The 22231-nt window shown below is 46.8% G+C and overlaps 1 protein-coding gene across 11 annotated transcripts in view; it reads left to right on the top strand.

The window, feature by feature from the left end:
* Positions 1-22231, top strand: part of LOC148517069 (phosphofurin acidic cluster sorting protein 2-like) — a 358464-nt gene that overhangs the window by 131343 nt on the left and 204890 nt on the right. For all 11 annotated transcript variants that reach the window (XM_088479161.1, XM_088479158.1, XM_088479156.1 and 8 more), the window contains exons 3-6: positions 2806-2895; positions 6012-6137; positions 16719-16881; positions 18462-18535. In XM_088479161.1, coding sequence (XP_088335287.1) covers positions 2806-2895; positions 6012-6137; positions 16719-16881; positions 18462-18535 — 453 coding nt within the window. The remainder of the gene's footprint in view (positions 1-2805; positions 2896-6011; positions 6138-16718; positions 16882-18461; positions 18536-22231) is intronic.

Here is a 22231-nt window from a genome sequence, read left to right as displayed (position 1 = left end):
CCCTTCCTCCCCCCCGGCGTGAAGACTGCGGGCCGCCCTTCCTCCCCCCCGGCGTGAAGACTGCGGGCCGCCCTTCCCCCGGCGTGAAGACTGCGGGCCGCCCTTCCTCCCCCCTGGCGTGAAGACTGCAGGCCGCCCTTCCTCCTTCCTCAGCGTGAAGACTGTGGGCTGCCCCCCCTCCACCGGCATGAAGAAGAGTGCGGCCTGCCCCGGCTTGAAGACGACACCCTAAAGCAGGTAGCGCTACCGGTGGCCTTGGTGTTATGCGGGCAGGGCGCCAGGGAGGGGGGTCAGTAACAGATGTACTGCTGGCTGGCTCACCGCTGTCCGGCTAAAGTGTAGAGGAGAGTCCCCGCCCCCTCCTCCCTGCCTTCATTCTGGGGACAGCACGGCCACGGCCATTAATTCAGTTTCAGGAAGTAGAAAACAGCAGCGCACCTGGCCCCAGCAGTCCCCAGCTTTCTGCCTCTAATCCCTACCTCCCCTCCACCTTTAATACCCGGTGGCAACCAGCCCATGTCCCTGCTTACTAAAGCTGGCTACACACTAGACCAACTTTCATCCAACCATCCAATTAGCTGATTGGTTGGAATGAAAATCTGTAACGTATGGGAGTAAATGATAATCATCAATTTGCTCCTAAATGCCAGAAAACAGATGAAAATGGTCGTTCAGACAAGTTTGTTAAATGTTTGATCTAAACCAGAGGTTCTCAAACTCGGTCCTCAGGACCCCACATAGGTCACGTTTTCCAGGTCACCTAGCATGTGCACAGGTGTAGTCATTACTCACTGACACATTTTGAAAGATCCACAGGTGAAGCTAATTATTACACTTGTGATTGTGAGGAGACCTGCAAACATGCACTGTGTGGGGTCCTGAGGACCGAGTTTGAGAACCTGTGATCTAAACAATTTGTTCAAACAAACAGTTTTTGTCCATTTACAGGTGTTTGGGAGCAAATTGCTGATGTCATTTGCTTTCATACCTTACCAGATTTTCATTCCAACCAATCAACTAGTTGGATGGTTGGATGTAATTGGTCTAGTGTGTGGCCAGCTTCAGATTCGCCAACATGACCCCTTCCATCCGGTACAAGATTTCTCTCTTAATTGATGATTGCAGCCACCTGTGGTGATACACCTGCCTCCTCTATTAACAAGCTCAACACAGGTGTCTGCAATCATTAATTAGGTGGGAAGCCCAGAAGCAGAGAATTTTGTATCGGATGAAAGGGGACATGTTGAAGGGTAGGCTTACTCGTCCCCAGCTCCCCTCCATCTCATCATGTCAGTGGCTCCTCTCCCCCTCTAGCACCCAGCCCCTTCTCCTGTCCCTGCCTACCCCTCCACCTCCTCCTGTCTGCAGCTCCTCATCCCCTCTAATACCCAATGGTACCCAGCCCCTTCTCCTGTCCCTGACCTCCCCTCCACCTCTAATACCCGGTGGAAACCAGCCCATGTCACTGCTTACTCGTCCCAAGCTCCCCTCCACCTCATCCTGTCAGTGGCTCCTCTCAACCTCTAATACCCGGTGGCACCCAGCCCCGTCTCCTGTCCCTGCATACCCCTCTACCTCGTCCTTTCTGCAGTTCCTCTCCCCCTCTAATACCCGGTGGCACCCAGACTTTCTCTTTTCCATGCCTACTCCTCCTGTACATGACTCTCCTCCACATCTAATACCTGGCTTTCAGTCCCTTCTTCTGTCCATGCCTACACCTCCTGTCCCCAACTCCCCTCACCTATAATCTCTGTCTCCCCGAATCATCCTGTCCCCGGCTCTCCACCCCCTACTCCTGTCCCCATCACTCCACCTCCTACTCCTGTCCCCGGCTCTCCACCTCCTACTCCTGTCTCCGGCTCTCCACCTCCTGCTCCTGTCCCCGGCTCTCCACCTCCTACTCCTGTTCCCGGATCCCCACTTCCTACATCTCCTACTCCTCTCCCACACTTTAAGATGAGGAGCCATAAGGACATGCAGCATGAGCGCAGTCGCCCCATCTAGCTCACCCAGAATAAAAGGACAGAAGAGGTAAGAGAAGAAAATCTTTTTGGTAAGTTTTTTAAAAATGTTATCGGTTCGTGGATTTTCAATAAATTACGCAGAACTAGTTTCTGCATAATTTTATGTATCGCCACTATGTAAGAAGAGTCTAATGCAGAAGATTTCACAGAAATCTCCTGCAGAAGGCTAACTACTGCAGTCCCCATTATTGTCAATGGGTACTGCAGTCTGACCACTGTGTACAAAACTGATGCTATTGGGGGTATCAGATGAGCATTCAGGAGTATGTGAGGAAGTGTGGTGGCATGTGGGGAGGTCTGAGGGGAATATGGGGAGCTGTAAAGCATAAATTATGATGGGACCCAGAAATGGTCAGGTAGGACCCAATTTTTTTAATTGGTGGGTCCCTGGGACCCACATATTTTGCCGCTCAACGCGATCACTGGGGGGAAGGACCGGGGCACCCTGGGATAGAAAAAAGCTTTGCTGTTGGTGTCTGGTCTTCCAGGTCCCACCTACACCCCAAGGTCTCCCTGTGGATGCTATGGACTTCGAACAAAGAGAGGTAACAAAGGTTAATTTTACCATAATTCTCATTTTATTATGCCAAATGGGCAGAAAATTTAAAATCTATATGCAAATTGTTTAAAATCATTCAAGGTTTAGTAGAGTAGCCAATGTACATTATGTTTTTACCAATGCAAAAGTTTCTTTCTTTCACAATCTTTTTAAATGCTAATGCTGTTAAAGAATTTGTTCTTGTTCTGCATTTATACATATCCCGTTTTTGTCCTTCACTAGGGATCAAAACGCATTCTTCGTTCTCATGAGATTGTGCTGCCACCTAGTGGACAAGTGGAAACTGACCTTGCACTGACATTTTCACTGCAGGTACCGATGTTCTTTGATACTATTGTACATTACTTGTATGTGCGTACACAGGGTTGCCGATCATTAAAAATTAGGTTGTGGAATGATCGACTAAAGTCCGTTAGTAAATTAAATTACAAAAAGCTTTAGAAAATATTTGGAATTGGGGTTTCTGATCCATTAAGAGTCCTAGGGCCGTATTCAATTGCCGGCGAAAAGCCGAGATCGGTGAAAAGTTCTCGCTGGTGACATAATTTTGCCAGGCGAGAACTTTTCTCCGTATTCAATTGCAAAGACTTTTCGCCGGTATGAAAAGTCTGCGTCTTGTAACCAGTGGAAAAGATTCGCCTGTGAATGGAGGCAGAAAAAAATGCTGAATTGGGAGTTTGGGGTGCAAAGTTGCGGGAACACCCCTGCAGCCTTGGGACAGTCGTCCAAAGGTAGACTGCGTCAAAAAAAGTTTAAAAAATTACAGAACACCCCAAAAAAAGATTTTCGTTTTGGGGGTGAAGAAAAAAAAAAAAACAAAGTTGGGGGACAAACTTAAAAACTAGCGAAATCGACTCCAGGGGGTCCCCCAAGTATGCCCAAGCTTTTTTTTTTTTTTTTTATTGCAGCTGCATTTTGGAGCCTCTGGCTCCACCTCCCCCCTTCCACCCTTCCCATTGGTGTCCCGCAGGGTTCTGTCCTGGGCCCGCTGCTCTTCTCCTTGTACACCTCTACACTAGGAGAACTCATCAGCTCCTTCGGCCTCCAATACCACCTCTATGCCAATGACACGCATCTATACCTCTCCTCTCCTGAGCTCTCCCCTTCTCTCCTCTCTCAGGTATCCAGCTGCCTCTGCGCCATCTTTTTCTGGATGTCCGAGCGCTGTCTGAAGCTCAACACGGACAAAACCGGACTCATCATCTTTCCCCCTAATAGAGTCTCAACTCCAACCAATCTTGCTATCACTGTTGACAACACCATCATCTCCCCTGTTGTCCCCCAACTTTGCTGTTTGGGTGTCACCCTTGACTCCACACTCTCCTTCACCCCCCACATTCAATCTCTGGCTCAATCCTGTCGGTTCCAGCTACGCAACATCGCTCGCATTAGGCTTTTCCTCTCCCAGAATGCTACCAAACTGATTATTCATTCATTAATCATTTCTCGGCTTGACTACTGCAACCTCCCACATTGCCATCTTGCCCCCCTCCAGTCTGTTCTCACTGCTGCAGCTAGACTTATCTTCCTCTCCCACCGTTCCACTTCTGCTCCCCTCTGCCAAAACCTGCACTAGCTCCCATTCCCCTACATAATCCTCTTCAAACTCCTCACCTTCACATACAAGGCCCTCTCTAACTCTACTGCTCCCTACATCTCCAACCTCATCTCCTTACACACTCCCTCCCGCTCACTCCGGTCTGCCAATGACTGTTACCTCTACTCCACCCTGGTTACTTCATCTCATGCTCGTGTCCAAGATTTTGCCCATGCAGCTCCCCTCCACTGGAATGAGCTTCCTCGCTCAATCAGGCTCTCCCCAACCTTGCAGAGCTTCAAACGTGCACTGAAAACCCACCTGTTCACCAAAGCATACCCTTCCACCACATAACCATGTTACCAGGTCACTGTCCCTCCCGCCTCAGCCATCTCTACCTTGGTTACTTCCTGCACTCAGGTCCCTCTCTACAGACTCATGCTTCATGTCATCTGTCTGTTTCCCCTCTCCCCTAGATTGTAAGCTCCTAGGAGCAGGGTCCTCCTCCCCACTGTCTCACAGCACTTCTATGACAGCCTTCACCTTCAGAGCTGTTCTGTGTATGGAGAATTGTGTTGCTAATTGTCACTTGTGTTCTGTTTATATTTTGGTTACTGTATTGTAATGTAATGTTCTGTGTACACTTTACTGTATGTACGCCGCTGCGGACCACTTGTGACGCCCTAAAAATAAAATGTAATAATAAAATAATAATAATGCTGAAGGTGCGTTTTTTACGGTTTTTAAAAACGCACCGTAACGATTATTAACCATGCTTGCACCCATTTTCATGTACCCCATATTTGCTGGGACTACCATTTTTGGCCAAAAAAACCCAGCAAAATGCTATTCTTCACCACTTGTGCAAAGACGCAAAATAGCAGCAATTGAGAGCATTTAAGCACACAAAATACCTCCAGCAGGGCTATTCGAGGGTATCCATAGTGAACCCCCATGTCAGTGCATCGTTTGTGGGGTGTCAGGGTTATTTGGGCAAATCTGACAGGACTTTTCGCCTATTTCAGTTTCGCTTTGATGCGTTCTCGCATCCTTTGCAATTAATTAAGGTGAATTGCGGTGACGAGCGCGTTACTTTTCCAGAGGCAAAACTAGCGATGATGGCGAAAATTCCGGCATGCGAAAAGTCCGGGACTTTTCTCCGGCAATTGAATATGGCCCTTGGTATTTAGCAGAACACATAACTTTCAGGAGTTAACTCTACAGATATACTGTATATTTCCCAGGATCCATGGCAGCCCTTATGTATAGATTGGTCATTCTGCAGCTGATTAGATAGGGAAAGAATTTGAAGCACTCAAATACGGTATATAGTATTTTCTAGTCTCTTCAGTAGAACAAGGCAGATTTTTTGTAGCAGACTTGCTTATAAGCTGGACTAATAATAATTTGACTGGCATTAGCACTTTATCTGCAGTAATACCATGTGCGAGTCAACTATATGAAGGATTGCTGACCTGTATAATTGCCATTGCATTGTGAATGGGGTAATAATTAGCAGTACTTATATTTCAGGCGTGAACAGAAAATTTATTATTTTACATCTTTGCACATGTATCTTAGTGTGTCAGAGCCAATGTACTGCAATCATCCATGTACAGCAGGGTACAATAATACATCATTAGTGGGGGATAAATGCATGTGGGGGTTGGTGCTCTTGCCTACATTTCGCTATGTTAAGGTAGAGGCAAATAATACCGAACACCAACATTTATATTTAATGGATCAGATATAGTTCCTGATTATTTATGTCTTTATAACGTTGATTCGTGATTTTTTTTTTTTTTTTTTAAAGTGTTGCCATATTTAAGTATCAGTTGGACACATGCATGAATATTGTCAGCAAATCTTCCTTTTGTTTTTCTATCACTAGTACCCTCATTTTTTGAAAAGGGAAGGAAACAAGCTGCAGATAATGCTTCAAAGGAGGAAAAGGTATAAAAATCGAACCATTCTGGGTTACAAGACTCTAGCTATCGGATGCATTAACATGGCTGAGGTGGGTCCTGGTTTGTATTCACAATTTTTTGTTTGAACACTTCAGAAAGCAGAGAATACTGTATTCTACTTATTCACACAGGATCCAGCACAAGTAAAATGTAAAACTTCTGTAAGATCTGCATGTTCAGTGTAGTTCTTCAAGGTCTATTCATCATTTGCACATTAACAATTGAAGTCACTGTGTCCTCTCTAAGTTGTCCACCCACCTGATGTAGGACTGTGCTCCCACCTGGTCTCAACATGAATGATTGTGCCAAGGAGGAATTGGTGTAGGGAGATGTGGAATATAGACACAGGCCTCTTGTCATTTATTTGCTGCACTTACATAAGACATTTGTCTAAAACAACAATAGGCCTCATTTAGAGTTGGATACCTTTATGCTCCAAGTGTAGATGCAGTTTCTTTTGTCACTGAAACAACGAATGTCCATAAGTGAACAAAGTAAACAGACCCTGCTCTCCTATCATGATAAATCTGATTTTTCCAATGTGTATTATATGGGGGTATTGGTTACACAGATGAAATTGTGCAACACAGTCTGTAGTATAGATGATTAGTTTTTATGTATACATATTGATGGCTGCAGCATCTTGGGTGTGAATTCTTTGTGATGGCAACGTTCTGTCTGTGCAGAGTCTTTAGTGTTTCCATTAGGCAGACGGTGATTCTCCAGTATACAGCCTGTACGTACAGATATTTTATACATATATTTATACATTAAAAATTATGATTTTATTTATATAGCACTTTTCTCTAATAGGACTCAAGGCGCTTTACAGATACTATTAACATAATACAGAGGTTTAGATTTGCATACAATATAGAAATCATGAATAGAATACAAAGATGAAGCAGCCATGTTGGTATATCAGTTCCATGGATTATGATCGCAGATGTAGCAACGAGTCATGCGCAAATTCCCGATAATCAGGATTCTGCAACAGTGACGTGCGGTGAGGTAAATGGCTGGGGAGGCACTGGCTAGTATCAGAGCCGGATATACAGATACATACAGTTTATGATGTGGAAACCTACACTGCACTTAGTGATGGGGCTTCTGTGGGTCAGCTGTGGACCAGCAGGTATCAATAGTAATTAGTACATACAAATCCCCCCAAAAAAGCGCTTCTTGTATTAACCACTTCTACACTATTTCGAGTAGTGACAACAGAAGCAGCTATAAATTTCACAGGTGCGCTACTAGATTATCAACCTGGACTTTGAGAAGAACTGATTCCACACCAACGGACCTGGGCACCTACCGGTAGGTCAGCACCCATTCTCCTCACCAGTGCGGGACGCCGCAAAGTGGGAGCACCCCTGATCACCTCCAACAGGGCATCCCAGTTCAGAAGTCTGTCGACCATAGGTCCAGCAGGGAAGCATGCAGTAGTCAGGACCGCATGTCAAGGAGCCCCCTGAAAGGGTTGACCCCACTCCCCACACTGTGGTTACGCCCTGTCACCCCAAATCACCAACAACTGGGCAGTGTGTGCTGCCACGAGCCATCTAAGAGACATTTATTCTCCAGGAGCACTGTGCCTCTTACTGAGCAACTACCACAGCCTATGTGCACACACAGATACAAATAAGCATATTTGTTTCTTCCACCATCCATCCAGCCTCCAGTATTTCTGTTCTAGAACAACACATCCACCACAACACACAGCCATCTGCTCCCCCCAACCTCCCCCCGTTTTTTCCCCTCCTCCCTCTCCCCACCAATACACACACACAACCAAGGAGCGCACGTACCCTCCAATCTTACCATATCTATCCAATTGTAGGATCAGGTACCCCTACTGTATGGTGCAGCACCAACCACATCTGGACCCCCCCCGTCTCTCTCTCTCTCTCTCTCCCCCCCTCCCTCCTTTTTTTGTCCTCACACCTTCCCCCCTCCATCGTCCAACCCCTATATCCCACAACACCACCACCACCATGAAGCACATCCCAAACCCAGTATTACCGACATAATGTTAAAAAACTAGTGTTTTTTTGGCTAAACAAATTTTCTTTTTAAATTGGGGGTGCATTAAAATGCCTATAAATATTTATTTGTCATTAATAGACACATTTTAAAATACCTTCCAAATACAACTCGAAAACACCCATTCATCTGTCACACATCAATGAACCCATTTTCTCTTGCAGCAAGGCTGGGGAACAGTGGACAATGGGATTGTAGGTTGGGGCTGGAGCTGGCACTTAATGAAACTGTAGCTTTAAATCCTAAGGTCCTCCCCCTTTGCAATCCCACAATTCCAGTGTTCTTTAAGTGCCTGAGGAGCTGAACACCATTTTTACTGGTAGCAGCCCTTCTGTAGTTTATTCATTTTTACTTTTCTTTTGTAAATTTTTCTTTCCTTTCTAGTTAAGTGCTGTGCGCTGCTTATAGTAGCGCACAGGGAGAGTGCTGGCAGCGACGGGAGCTGTTAGACAGCTTGCCGGTATGCAGCTGCGGCGAGGGAGCCTCACAGAGTACTCTGGTCTCTAGGAGAGGCTGCCTGGACCCGGGGACAGTGCACGCTCTCACCCTTTTAGAAGGTGCTGGGGGGCAGCGCTGTCCCTGATGGCGGCGCCATCTTTTTGGGATTGAAGAGGGCGGCTTCATTGCGGAAGCACGCTCCTCACTGATTCAGAAACAGACCAAGTGCTTTTACCTCACGAGTGGGGAGTAGCACTAGGAGGTGTGGAACCCTGGAGCAGGGGGGGCGCTGAGCCTGGTGCTGCATCTGCTGCAATCTTGCCGGGGGTTTTGCGCAGGGTCCCCTCCCAGATGAGGTCCGAGCGCATTAACAGGCTGCCCGAGGGAGCCGGGCTTGACCTGAGTTTTCCCCACTACTGGGAAATACTCTAGGTATGGGGAGCGAGGAGACGGAGGGGGCGAAGCTTCCTGCGCTGCACTCCCCCTCCAGCAGCGGCATGGGCTAAGAGCCCTGCCTTCAGCCACAGACTTCTGGGACTGCTGCTCGTCACAGGAAGTTCAACTTGTCTCCCCTGCAGCTTTGGCTGTTGCCCCTGGGAAGGCCAATTACTGCACACTTATAAATATATTAAGAGCTGCCTCTGTCTGAGCTGCCTGTGTCTTAGCTGCTAATTTGCCTCAAGTAAATCACACCTGCTGGCTTTGGTTGCGATGGGCAGCACATACAGCGTACTGGTTAGAGTTACTGCCTCACCGCACTGCGGTTAGGGGTTCGATTGCTGATGCAACCTGAACTGTGTGGAGTTTATATGCTGGGATTATCTCTACAGTCCTAACTGTATGGAGTTGGTATGCTGGGATTCCCGATACAGCCCTAACTTTGTGGAGCTTGTACGCTGGGATTATTGCTACAGCCCTAACTGTGTGGAGTTTGTATGCGGGGATGTTACTGTGTTTTGGGCATTGTGTTCTCTCATGCATCGGGTAACGTGCAGTTGCCTGCGGGTGCCCTATGGGTATAGGGTCCGATGATGTAGTAGGCACCTGGTGCGCTGCATCCACCAGGTTGGGACCTGCATTAGCTTCGGCTCTCAGCAAGTCCATATCCACCCTAGTGAAGCTGATTGCGCTTCACAGAGAAACCAAGGTCACACTTGGGTAATCCCTAATCTCTGTTGCCAGCTTCTTTCCCTTTAAAGGCATAAATTCCTAGTGGCGGTATGTCCAGCTCGGGCTCCGTGCTTTGTGGCATCAGGATTAAAGATGGGTTCCTGTCCTTTGGCATGCTGTCTTTAATGGTGAGGACCTACTGTCCTCTTCGCCTCATTGCTGCTGTGCTCCACTCTCTAGGTGGTTTAGATAGGGTCCCAAGCTGTAACTCTGGGTCTGTCCAGGAGTTGGCGACGGAAAATCATTCTTTTCCTTTCAGCAAATCTCTCTGGTCTCATCAGAGAGGCTTGGGAGACGCCGGTTTAAGCGGTCTCCTCGCACATTTGCTTCAACGCATGACGTGTCCGAGTGGAAGCACCTTCTACGGTTGTTGTTGCGGAAGCCGTTTATCTCAGCACATGCCCGTTTATGTTCGGGGCTCAGCGTCCTTTGGGGATCTGCTAGCTAAACCTTGAATGTCTCCGGCCTGTTGGGGTTGTGCTCTGGTGTCGTTATCCGGGCTTGGCGTACCTCGACATGGGTGGTGTGTACTATGGTTACTGCTGGTGTATTCATCGAGGGGGTGTACGGAGATTCGCCCTGGAATTCCTGGCTGGATTAGCAGGAAAGTTTTGCGGCGGACTCTGTGTGAGAGGCCATGCAAGACGGGGCTCAGGTAGCTTGCAGGATTCAGCTACGGCTGGTTTTGCCTCAACAGGCCCTTGGGCTCTATGCTGCACATGCGCATTCATAACCAGTTTGTTTCTGACAATATCTTCTGTTTGGTAAGGACTATCTCTTTTAGCCAGAACTGGATACCATATTGCCCACCGGTCGGGAACACACTTGTCTTCCAGTGGCTGTATCTACCAGTGGGGTCCATGTTTCCAGGTTTTCGCTCCACTTTTCGGAGTGGTGCGTCCTAGGAAGGTCAGTCTGCCACAAGCCGGTTCTTCCCTGGCAGGGGTTCGGTTTCCAGGGAATGTTCTTCTAGTACCACTCGCCATCTCGCTCTACCCAGTTTGCTGGCAAGGAGTAGGGTGGTTACTCCAGTTCAAAAACCGGTGAGGGATGTCTTCAGTGGCATCTTTCACTACGGTTCCATCCTAGACCTCTGAGGTACGCTACCAGGACATTGTTTTTTTGTTTTTCAACATTGCTCTTCCCCATGAAGCAGTGAACACTGTGCCATTGGACCGTGCTCTTGCTTCACTCAGCTGTCAGTTTTTGCTCCAGTTCTGCCGCACTAACGGAACTTGGGGTTCTGTCTTCTTCCTAGTCGAATGCTAACTGGCTAATTTCGGATGATCTTGTCTCTTTAGTGCCTTCAGCAGCAAGGGGTGGGTAGTTCAGTTTGCATGAATTCTCTATGATCAGGGATCTACTGCACGGAGGCCAACAAATTCTCGCTAGGTATCTGAAACGCGTATATTCAGGGTCCGTTTTGGGCAAGTCCTCCTTCTTCCTCAGTGTACATTCGACCCTGTCTGTTCCGGGCTCTACCATTTGGTGGAGCCCCGGCTCCGTGTGTTGCACAATAATTGGGTCTGTGCTGTCACGCATATTGCGCAAAGAGGGTATCATAATTAAGACCTCTTTGAATGTTCTCCTTGGGAAGCATACTTCGGCTTCATAGTTATGGACCACCCTAGGTCGCTTGGTTCAAACATTTCAAAGGTCTCCCTTGTCTACGCCTTCAGTTCTGGGGGTTGCCTTAGATGCCTCTCTACAGTGGTGTTTTTCTCATGGTGGACAATGCATGAACCCTACCGAACTTCATCTTAACGGGTCAGTCAGTGCCTCGACCGTCGACCTTGTAGAACATTTGGTTGTTGAGCATGATGGTCTCCACTTAGGGCCATTTCAGTGGACCAGGTTCTACTCACGGGAATTCCAGAGAGTACTTCTCCATACTGGGAAGGGTTGCTCGACATTCCTCGAGTCTCTGTTTCTCATTTTGTGCGCTTGCACCCGTCACTCTCCATTGGTGGAGGGTTCCCATTCTTCTCCAGGTCCTTCTGGATTGGCTCCTTATGACCATGACCGTGCGTCGACTGGGGTGAGGTGCTGTGAAATAGCTTTTTCGGCTCCAGGTCCTTGTGGCACCGTTTACAACGCCTCGGCGGATCGCTAGGCTCGAGCTCCAAACCATCTTTCAGACTCTTGGAGGTCCTGTCCGTCCTCCCCGGCAGGCCGGATACAGTCGGTCAAACAACGTCTTGACGGTGACATATGTATGTCATCCATTCAAGAGTGCGGCGGCGATGGTGGAGACCTTTTGTTCGGACTTCAGTGGTGGTTATGCCGGTAGTGGGAGTTTGGATGGCGACCTCCCTCAGCAGAACCACGTTTCTCCCAGGCTCCAGAGTTTTGTGTGTGATGCGGGTATACGCTGGCTTCCGCAGTGGATGCTTTGCTTTTCCGTGGAATTTTTCATCTAGAGGATCTGTTTTCACTGGCCCCACGGTTCCCTCAGGCTTCCCAAATAAGGGTAATCCTAGAGGCTCAAGGCTGACTACACTGGTCATTGTACGCAGTCATTCTCCTAGGGGGGTGTCTTTCACCTTGTCCAGACCTGCTGCAAAAAGGACTGTTTTTTACCCGGACTTGTGTGACAGAGTATGAGAAGCTGCAGATTTTTCTCTCTTGGTGTTCCATCCCAGGCTACAAGCCTGGACACAGTTTCCATCTCGCATTCACCTCAGAGTTTGGAAAATCTTTCTCTTGTGGAGTAACCATTTCACGTTTTTATGACTCACGTTTCTTGGCCTTCCTGCTGGAGGGTTTGGAGGCTGGTTGCCGTCTTTCATTTGTGACTAGATCGGCTTTGACCCTGTCCAGCGGCATTTGACTTTTTTTCCATGGGTCTAAACCGTCTTTCCAAGGTGTGCTGCGTTTTCAGCCACCGTTTCGTCTGCGGGTGGAGCAGTGGAATCTTAATCTAGTCCTACCATCTCTCACACAGGCTCTATTGGAAGTCGTTGCATTCCGGGGATCTTCAGTTAGTTGCTTGGAAGATGGTTTTCCTTATTGCTAGTGAATTCCCTCGGCATAGTTCCATGTTTAGGGTTTGCAAGCCGCCTTTTCTTGTCTTCCATGAAGATTGGGCTGTTTTCCGTACAGGTTTTAGGTTCCAGCCAACACTTGTTTTGGCCTTGTGCTTACACCAGGATATTGTTCCTACGGTTCTTCCTTCTTTAGAAAATTCCCGGGACTGGGATGATCTGGCTTTGCCAGTTGTGCCGAGCTCTGCAGATTTCCTTGGTTGCGTCTTCTTTGGTGCAACGTACTGTTCTCTGCAGGTTATTTATGACGCACATGAACATGTTTGGCCAGCGACTCAGCAGACCCTTGAGCGTTGAATCTGCTCGGTCCTCACTGAAGCCTTTTCTGGTGTGGGGCGACCGCCACCAGACCAGGTGTCAGTGCTTTCCGATAGGGTGGTGACTATGTTATGGGCAGCGCGACGCGGGACTTTAGCAGCACAGGTCTGCAGTGTTGGCAAATACGTGCTATAGAGCGTATTTTACCTGGGTTTGAGCACTGGGGACTCGCTTTTGAAAAGTAGCCAGGTCCCCGGGGACGCGCTGTGCTGTGGCCAATCCCTGACAGCTGGCCGCAGCATAGCATGTCCCCCCTGCAGAGAAAGACACAACGCTGTCTGTTATAGCAGCCAATGAGAGTCAGATAGACTCTTTGGCTGCTGCTGTGGAAAGCCGTGCTGGGATCAAGTGTCTGATCCCAACCTCGGCACAGCTGCAGGGGCAGGCAGAGGAGATGTGTCCGGCGCTGGGACATTGTGTTTGTTCCCAGCGCCGGGTAAGCGGCGTCGACGGTAAAGTGGCTGCGGGAGAAGCTTGGCTCCGGGCGCAAGTTAAGTGGAGCTCGCTGCCCGGAAGCCAAGAAGCGGCGGCGGTTGTTTGGCACTGGCCGCGAGCCAAACACTGCTTGCGGTCCATCAGCCAATAGGAGGCAGCTGCATCATAGCCCCGCCCACTTGCAGCGTCTTTTATGAGACGCCGCTGAGCCGGAATCTTCAGTACGGAGGCGGAGTGGAGGAGTGAAGACCTCCCGAGGAGACGAGTGTTGCGGCAACAGTTCTGACGGCCGCACAAGAGGCCAAAAAATGGCGTGATCAAGGAGGAAGAAAGGAAGAGGCGGCGCCGCTGACCAGGTTGGGCCAGCAGCAGAAGAATGAAGCTGAGGGGCGGGGGTGGAAAGAAAAAGGACTAACAAAACTCCCCCCCCCCCCGGAGCCTCTTCCACCGCACCGGTAGGCGGCCGCTGGGCCACCAGTATTTAACCCCTCCCTAGACCACCAGGGTTGTCGGGCACTAGGCCCGTGGGATAAATTCAGGTAATAGGCCTGTGGGTATATAGGCGGGCACAAGCCCTGGGCTACATAGGGGGCATTAGGCACAATTGTAGGTATCTGCCACACATATAGGTGTGAGTGACATGGGCATTAGGCCCTGGTCACTAAAGGGCAAATAGGTGGGCCACTACTGGGGGCAATGCATAGGGGGTCCATTACAGGGGGCAATGCATAGGGTGGGATTAATACTGGGGGCACTGAGTAGGTGGGGATTACTACTGAGGGCACTGAATAGGGGGGGATTAATACTGGGGGCACTGCGTAGTGGTGGATTAATACTGGGGGCACTGCATAGGGGGGATTAATACTGGGGGCACTGCATAGGGGGGGATTAATACTGGGGGCACTGCATGGGGGGATTAATACTGGGGGCACTGCATGGGGGGGATTAATACTGGGGGCACTGCATGGGGGGGATTAATACTGGGGGCACTGCATAGGGAGGATTAATACTGGGGGCACTGCATAGGGGGACTATTAATGGGGGCAATGCATAGGGGACTAAAGGGCATTAATGTGCGGTATGTGCAAAAGGCAATGCTGTGTGGCATAATGTGTAAAGGGCATTAATGTGCGGCATAATGTGTAAAGGCTGGGCATTGCTGTGTGGCATAATGTGTAAAGGGCATTAATGTGCGGCATAATGTGTAAAGACCGGGCATTTATCCTTTGATAAATATGCCTATTATTACCTAAAGCGTTATTCATAGACTAACCATACTATCACTTTAAAACTGGACACTCATGAATTAATTACAAATGTTCTGTGACTGGCTGACTTCATGCCTGGATTTCACCTGGTTTTAATGATCCACAGAACCTGTGTAATCCATGAGTGTCCCAGTTTAAAGGGATGATATGGTAAACCTACTTATTCACTATGGGTTTTGTAAACAAACAAGTCATATTACCTGAAAGATCGCGGAGGCATTAAAACATGCATTTAAGGGGCATGTTGGGATATCTGATGCTGTTGGGTGTATCAGATGGGCATTTTAGGGGCATGTGGGGATGTGTGGTAGCATGTGGAGAGGTCTGAGAGGCATATGGGGAGCTCTAAAGCATAAATTATGATGGAACCCAGAAATGGTCAGGTAGGACCCCATGTTTTTTTAAAGTGGTGGGTCCCTGGGACCCACATATTTTGTCACTCACCGCGATCATTGGGTCCATCGTGCGGCTTTCTAGTCTCCTGTCAGCATGTTTGCTTTTTTTTAGGTTTCACGTGTTTTTGCCTCCGGCAGCACCCACTTTGGGCGTACAGTTCTCCGGTTAGGCAACCCGTGTGTTCCTCCCCTGGGGCGGCTTTTGAACGTCCCATTGTCCAGTGTTCCCAGGCCTTGCTGCAAAAGAAAATAGTGTTTATGGTTAACTTACCATTGAATCCTTCGTGTGAGGTTTTGGTTCTTAAATGCCTTTTTCCCTATTGGTTTGTTTGGTTGTTCTAAACCGTTTCACAGAGTTCCTGCTACTCCTCTCCGGACTTTTTTAAAGAAGTACTGGAATTGTGGGATTTCAGGGGGGAGGAGTTTAGGGTTTAAAGCTACAGTTTCGTTAAGTGCCAGCTCCAGCCCTAACCTACAATCCCATGGTCCAGTGTTCCCCAGCCTGCTTAAGAGAAAAGGATTCAACGTTAATTCGACCAAAAATCCTATTTTCCAGCACTCTGTACATTTTCACCAAAAAAATTACGTCATTCTGGCCAAATTAAGCTAATAAAAAAATATTTTTTCCCTAACTTGTCATTAAGGAGGGTGTCCCAGTGGTTCTGAACTAAGGGCCTTATTCAGGCCCGGTCGCGAGCGCTGAGCGCCCTGCAACCGGGTCGATGGTGGCCCTGAGCGCATGCACACGACGGAGCCGGCTCCGTCGTGCGCATGCGCGAGACCCGGATAGCGACAGGCAATCCGTCGCTCCGGGTCTCGCACCAAAGAGGGCGTGCTGTCGATGTTGAGTGGCAGCACGCCCCCTTTGGTGGGCGGGTCGGGGGGGTGGTTGCCCAGACGGAGGCGTTTCCCTTCCCTGAATCAGGGCCTAAATCCCAACATTTTTCACAATTTTTCACCTGCCAAGGAGGTGGTGAAAAACTTTTAGCTGCAAATGGTATGGAGAATTCGCACCCGCAAAAAGTCGAGGCTAATTGGATTGCAAGATAAGTGCAAGTTTGCACGATAAACAGTTTATCGCGTAAAAGCGGCTTATCGTGGCTGATTCCCTCTTAATGTATGTAAATAATAATTGCAGCTTTAATGATACAACTGATGGAAGTCAGTGGCAGAACTAAGCTTGAGGTCTACATATGGAGTCCATCTCACCTTTATTCTTTATATAAATTCACAATTTGATGGTTAAAGGTTCTGCAACATCTTCAATGATCCAACTACCTGAAGTCACCTGTTCTTGGAATGGCCAACTACAGATTTGTTGTAGTTTTGTCCAACTTGTTAAAGGAATTCTACAGCCTGATATAGTGTAGTGTTGAAAATAAGAGTGTGTGGTTTCCTTTATCTGTGATTACACGGTGAAGGCTGCGGTTAGTTTGCTGTTCTTCATGTTAGGAGAAATGGTTTGTGTAGATAATATTAAATATGATTATTTTCAGTTTTTATTATTTTTTTTATTTCAGGTTATGCAGCATCCGTCTGAAGGAAGCCAAATTTTAAGTCTCTTTACTAACATGAAGGAAGCATCTGCTAAGGTAGCAGAGATATGGATATTTTCCCTCTCTAGCCAGCCTATTGATCATGAAGACAGTGCCATGAATACCAGCCAGAAGATCAAATCCACAGGTTAACCTTTTATTGCCAAACTAATCTGCCAGCTTTGCTCTACCATTCTGTAGCTTGATTTTTTGCACATATAAAATGAATGTACAAATATGAAAATTCATAACACACTATGCACTGTTCATTAGACACTGCCACACATGTGGTCCGATCGGAGGGTTAAATACCTGCGTGGCAAAGAAAAGAAATGTTACCTTTTAAAATTAGAAATAATATTATTATTTACTGGCGCACTACAGGTCTCGCTAGCCTTGCCATGTCCATGCTGACACTTGGATAACCACAAGTGCCAGCTGTTCTGGCAGACAGACCTGGTGGGACCTGCAGTGTAACTGTAAAAAAAAATATAAAACTAAAATACGACCGAACTCAGACACATTAAAAAACAAAAATATATATATATTTTCTTAATTTATAAAAATTTCCCTCATCCATAATCCCTATTTTAATTATTTACAAAATCCAGTCAGAATGCTCTAAGTGGTCAGAGTACATCTGCTTCCATTGATTTTTATGGGGTAACTGCTTGTAGCTAGTCATTGGCACCCTATAGGAAACATAATATGTTATAATATTTTTTTTGTATTTCAAGTTCATTGATGCCTACTTGGCTTGAAGAGGACTCCTTCCTATGGATAAGTAATAAAGTTGGGAACGAGGACTGTGGGGGAGTTTTTTCAAAATAAACTTTTTTTTTTTTTTTTTTTCAAGTCGTGTCACTTTTTTTTATTTTTGTTTTAACAGGTGCACTAAAAGTAGCAGCAGGTCCTGTCTACCAGGACATATTTGTGGTTTTCCAAGGCCTATGTTCGCTGGCAGCGTTTAAATTGGGCATGACAGGGCTAGCTGAAATTTGAAGTGTGCCAGTAAATTCCAATATATCTATTATTTAATCATATTTAATAATAACACACACTGACCAGAGGATGTGGGGAATGGCACTAGTACTCTCAGCACAAGGCTGGAAGGGGCAGCTTATTTTGAAGGCTCTGGCTTTCCTAGATATTACCACTGTGCTGACTGGCCTAGGGCTGGTTGACACTATGGTGGGGGGACTTCACACCCCTGGTCTCCCTGCTATTGTGCCACCAGACCTATCTGGTAAAGACTAGTGCTGGTTAGAAAAAAATTGGAAGGGGGGATCCCATGCTATTTGCCACCCTACTACCAGTCTAGTGTTAATGATCAATTTGTAGGGAAGACATCACACACACCATTTTTTTTTTTTTTTCATCCTAAATCGAAAGATAAGTCTCCATTAAATCCTAGGGAGCGGTATTTGCAGGGATTTGTAATGTTCAGAATCTCTATAATTTCCTGTACTAGGTTTACCACAGGAGTCCAAGCTCATATGTGATGCTATACATTGTTTGGAAATGCAGTGTAACAACGTCACATAAAATAAATAATCGAGATAAAAGCTTTCAAGCCTTTGTGCAGTTAATGTTTTTCATATCTCCATAAACTCTTTCTTGGTATAGGCGGCTGCTGCTAATTTTTTTTTTCTCGATTGAGTACGTATTTTTCATTAAAGATCTGTCTCTGTAGTAAAAGTAACTTTACGATTTTAATGTTTTTTTCAGATAATTATTCTGAGGAAGAATATGAGAGCTTTTCTTCAGAACAAGAAGCCAGTGATGATGCTGTGCAAGGCCAGGTGCAGTGATACTTGCCAAATCTATTAACAAGATGAACCCATCACACACATTTCTGGATGAGGGCATTTTTCTTTACTTTTCTTACCAGACATAATTTTAGTGTTTTGCTATTGATATGTGAAGAGTATTTTGTTTTACTATTTGACTTAACCCTAGTATATTTTTTTTGTTACATTTTTATATTTGCCCAAGTAGATTCTACCAGGAGAAATGGGATAAAAAAATTAAATATCCAAAATTGTTCCCATAGTAACATTGACCCAGTTGGTACATATGTAGTTAGCTAACCGGACTATAGGGATACCAAATGTGTACTTTATAAAAGGTAAGTTGTAGGGCCAGTTTATTTACATTTCTTAAATTTTATAATTTACTTTGAATAATGGAGTATGTAATTAAGGGTAACCCGTGCGTTGGGTACGTGATGCCAGCGCTCGGGAACCCGACGGTCACAATCCCGGTGCCGGCATACCGACAAGGTTAGGATATCGGTAAGTATCCTAACCCTACCCTTAACACTTCATCCCCGCAGCCTAAACCTAACCCTCCCCCCGCGGCCTAAACCTAACCTTACCCACCTAGTGCCTAACCTTAACCCTCCCCCCCGGTGCCTAACTCTGACCCGCCCTCCCTAGTGCATAACCATAACCCTTATCCCTAACCCCAATACTTGCCATCGGGATGCCGGCGCCGGGATTCTGACAGGTGACGGGAATCTGGAGCGAGCATCCCAACTGTCTGTATTATGACTACATCCTGTAACCCGCATCTAACAGCAGTTGACATACCATAGTTCCAGTGTATATTATACTCGCCAACTCTCCCTGCATGACTCCCTGTAATAGTGATTATCTCCATGACACCCTGTAGAGTCTAGAAATCTCCCTGAGGTTGGGTCAGGTTGGTGCAACACAGCAATGATGTCATCACTCTTTACCCACTATGGAGAAAACATTTTGGAGAAATAGTAAATGGTAGGACGGTGCGTGTTACAACAAAATGGGCTCTGCCTTCCAGCGCACTGATGGCTACATGAGAGTGGCTGTGTACCCAAGGATGAGTAATGAATTGCAGGAAATGTGCCTATTTATTGGAGATGTTTGCTACATTACAGAGCATGTGTGCTTCATTACAGGCGGTCTATGCCCAAGTAAGTGTGCTGCATCACAGGGGATGTGTGACAAATTGCGGGAACCTGCCAAACTATATTAATGTTATGAGGCTCATTTATAGTCTTTTTTCTGACACGCCTCTCAAACCAACAGTTAAAACTGGGTCCCTTTAGTGCCTGTAGTGCTTAAATATGCACTATAGTGCATATTTTGCGATCACAGTTTATAATGTCGACCGTACAGCACAGGCAGATGCGATATATCGTGCGCAACTGACAGTGTATTCAGATGATTGACCAACTGACCCGTTAAGATGGCCGCAGGAGCCGCTGACAATGACCTCACAGTTGGGCGGGCAAACTTAAATGCTTACCCAATTGTGATGACTGGCTAGACATATCGAGCGGCCGATTGGTGAGTATGTATACTTACCAAATTGGTCACTTGGTTTATTGGGATCGTCCAGGTGACACAGCATAAGCTTGTTTTGCAGTTAGGGGGTTGGCCTAAAAGTGGTAAATTCCTTTTTTGGAAAAATAAATAATTCCGTTACTAATAAAACAAAACCTGATACTAATGACCGCTTCTATTTTTTAATTTTTCAAACATTAGATAGCAGAAACAAATAATCCTATAAACTGTTTATGGATTACGGAATAATTTGAATTCGCACTCTTGAGCCTTAACAGTGCTCGTTTAGTTCCAACATTTTGAGTCATTGGGGCAACAAGTTGTTTTCTTCTATCTGTGCTCTGTAACGAGTTCTGTAAAGTAAAAGTCACTGTGATGATCACTGGGGAGACTGAAACATCTTTAGGAGGTGCATTGTGCAAGGCACGGAGTCTAAGCCACTTGGTGGTCTTCACCAGTGACCCCTCCAGTCGGGATTTGGGTTTCGCTGCACCAAGTGGGCGGGTCGCGGCCCTCTGGACAGGTACCTGGGAGTGGCAGAAAGAACGGAACTATATTAAATGAATTTGTATATAAATTAATACTTGAACACTGGAGATGAACTAAAAAAACTTGAATATTGGAGATTAACTAAATACTTAAACACTGGAGAAGCACAGAATACTTGAAGACTGGAGATGCACTGAACACTTGAACACTGGATTTGAACTAAATACTTGAACACTGGTGAGAAACGGAATACTTGCACACTGTTGATGAACGGAGAATGAAGATCCTAATCGCAGGTTTGCTTGAGAACACAGGAAAATGTACTGGGAACTGCTACAGATTCAGGTGCTGATTTGCACAGAGAGAGACAGAGAGAAGTGGACACATGCATGTACTGGGGATTGCTATAGATCCAGCTGAGAGCTAACTAGAAATTAGCAGGAAACCTGACATCTTAGTAACACAGGGAAGCTGCAGAAGAGCTACCTACACAGGAAAGACATAAAACACTGGACTTCTGTGAGAGAACTAAAGTCCGACTGAGAATTAGCATGGGAGCTAATACAATAAATACTGGAGAACTGTGTGTAGGCTGAAGCAACACTCCAAAGGAAATGGCACAAGTGACACCTGGTGAGTATCAGAAGTCACTGGAACAGGGAAGTTGAGCAGCAGTTTCCTGTTCCTGGAGTCAGACTTAAATACCCCTGGGTAGCTGATCAGAGGATCAGCTGAGTGACCACAGGACTACCATTGGGAGAGACTAGTCAGGTGATATGGACCAACATGGCTGCACCCATATCCAGCACCCTGATGCCCAGCACCCCGGAAACCAGGACACATGCACGGAAGCCCTAGTAGACCCTGGGGAGAATACTCAGACACCACTCAACTTCCACTCCCAGCGACTGGACACCTAAGTCCAAGGATGCCGACGCAAAGGTGAGTAGCGGCCGATCCCAGGCCGCATCCTGACACCTACTACTCGCTTAGTACTGATCCTTCTAGTTAGGGAATATTGGGACTGTTATTACCCATAACACTCACCTGTGTGTGTAAAGCTTGTTATTAAATTGCCTGGACTGTGTCTCTAATGCCGGGTACACACTGGCAGATAAATTGGCCGATCAATAGATCGGCCGATATATTGGGTGCCCGTCAGCCAGTGTGTACCAGCAATATGTCTGTAACCAACGTCGTTCCCAGAGATATCGCATCGGCTCTGCTGCATAGCCAATGGAAGATATGTCTGCAGATATATATGTCCATCGTGCTGTGTGTACGGGCGGTCAGCTGACTGCCCGTGCACTTGCAGCAGAGGCCAGGGGAGGAGGTTTCAACCCCCGCCCAGCGGGACCCACGGGTAGGAAAAAAGATGGTTGTTCAGTGTGTATGACCAACCATTATCTGCGCATATATAAATGTCCGGTGTGTATCCAGCTTAACAGTTCTATGCTTTTAGTATGATGCCTCTGCTGCCATACTGCACGTATATTACGTTGGTTAGATATGGTTGCAATGATGTATTTTTTATAGAATTTGATTTGGGATGCAATTGCGGTCAAGAGTGCATCAAGCCCAGTCTCTCATGAGCAAGACCCAAAACAATATCATTCTAATAAAGAACAACAATCTCAAATGCAGCATACTCCTTTTTGGAGGAAAAGAGAAGAGGCCCCAAAT

This window comes from Taudactylus pleione, unplaced genomic scaffold, assembly GCF_031769625.1.
Source record: "Taudactylus pleione unplaced genomic scaffold, aTauple2 ptg000227l, whole genome shotgun sequence".
Lineage (NCBI taxonomy): Eukaryota > Metazoa > Chordata > Amphibia > Anura > Myobatrachidae > Taudactylus > Taudactylus pleione.
Note: the sequence above shows the minus strand (reverse complement) of the source record. Positions and strands in the feature narration are given on the sequence as shown.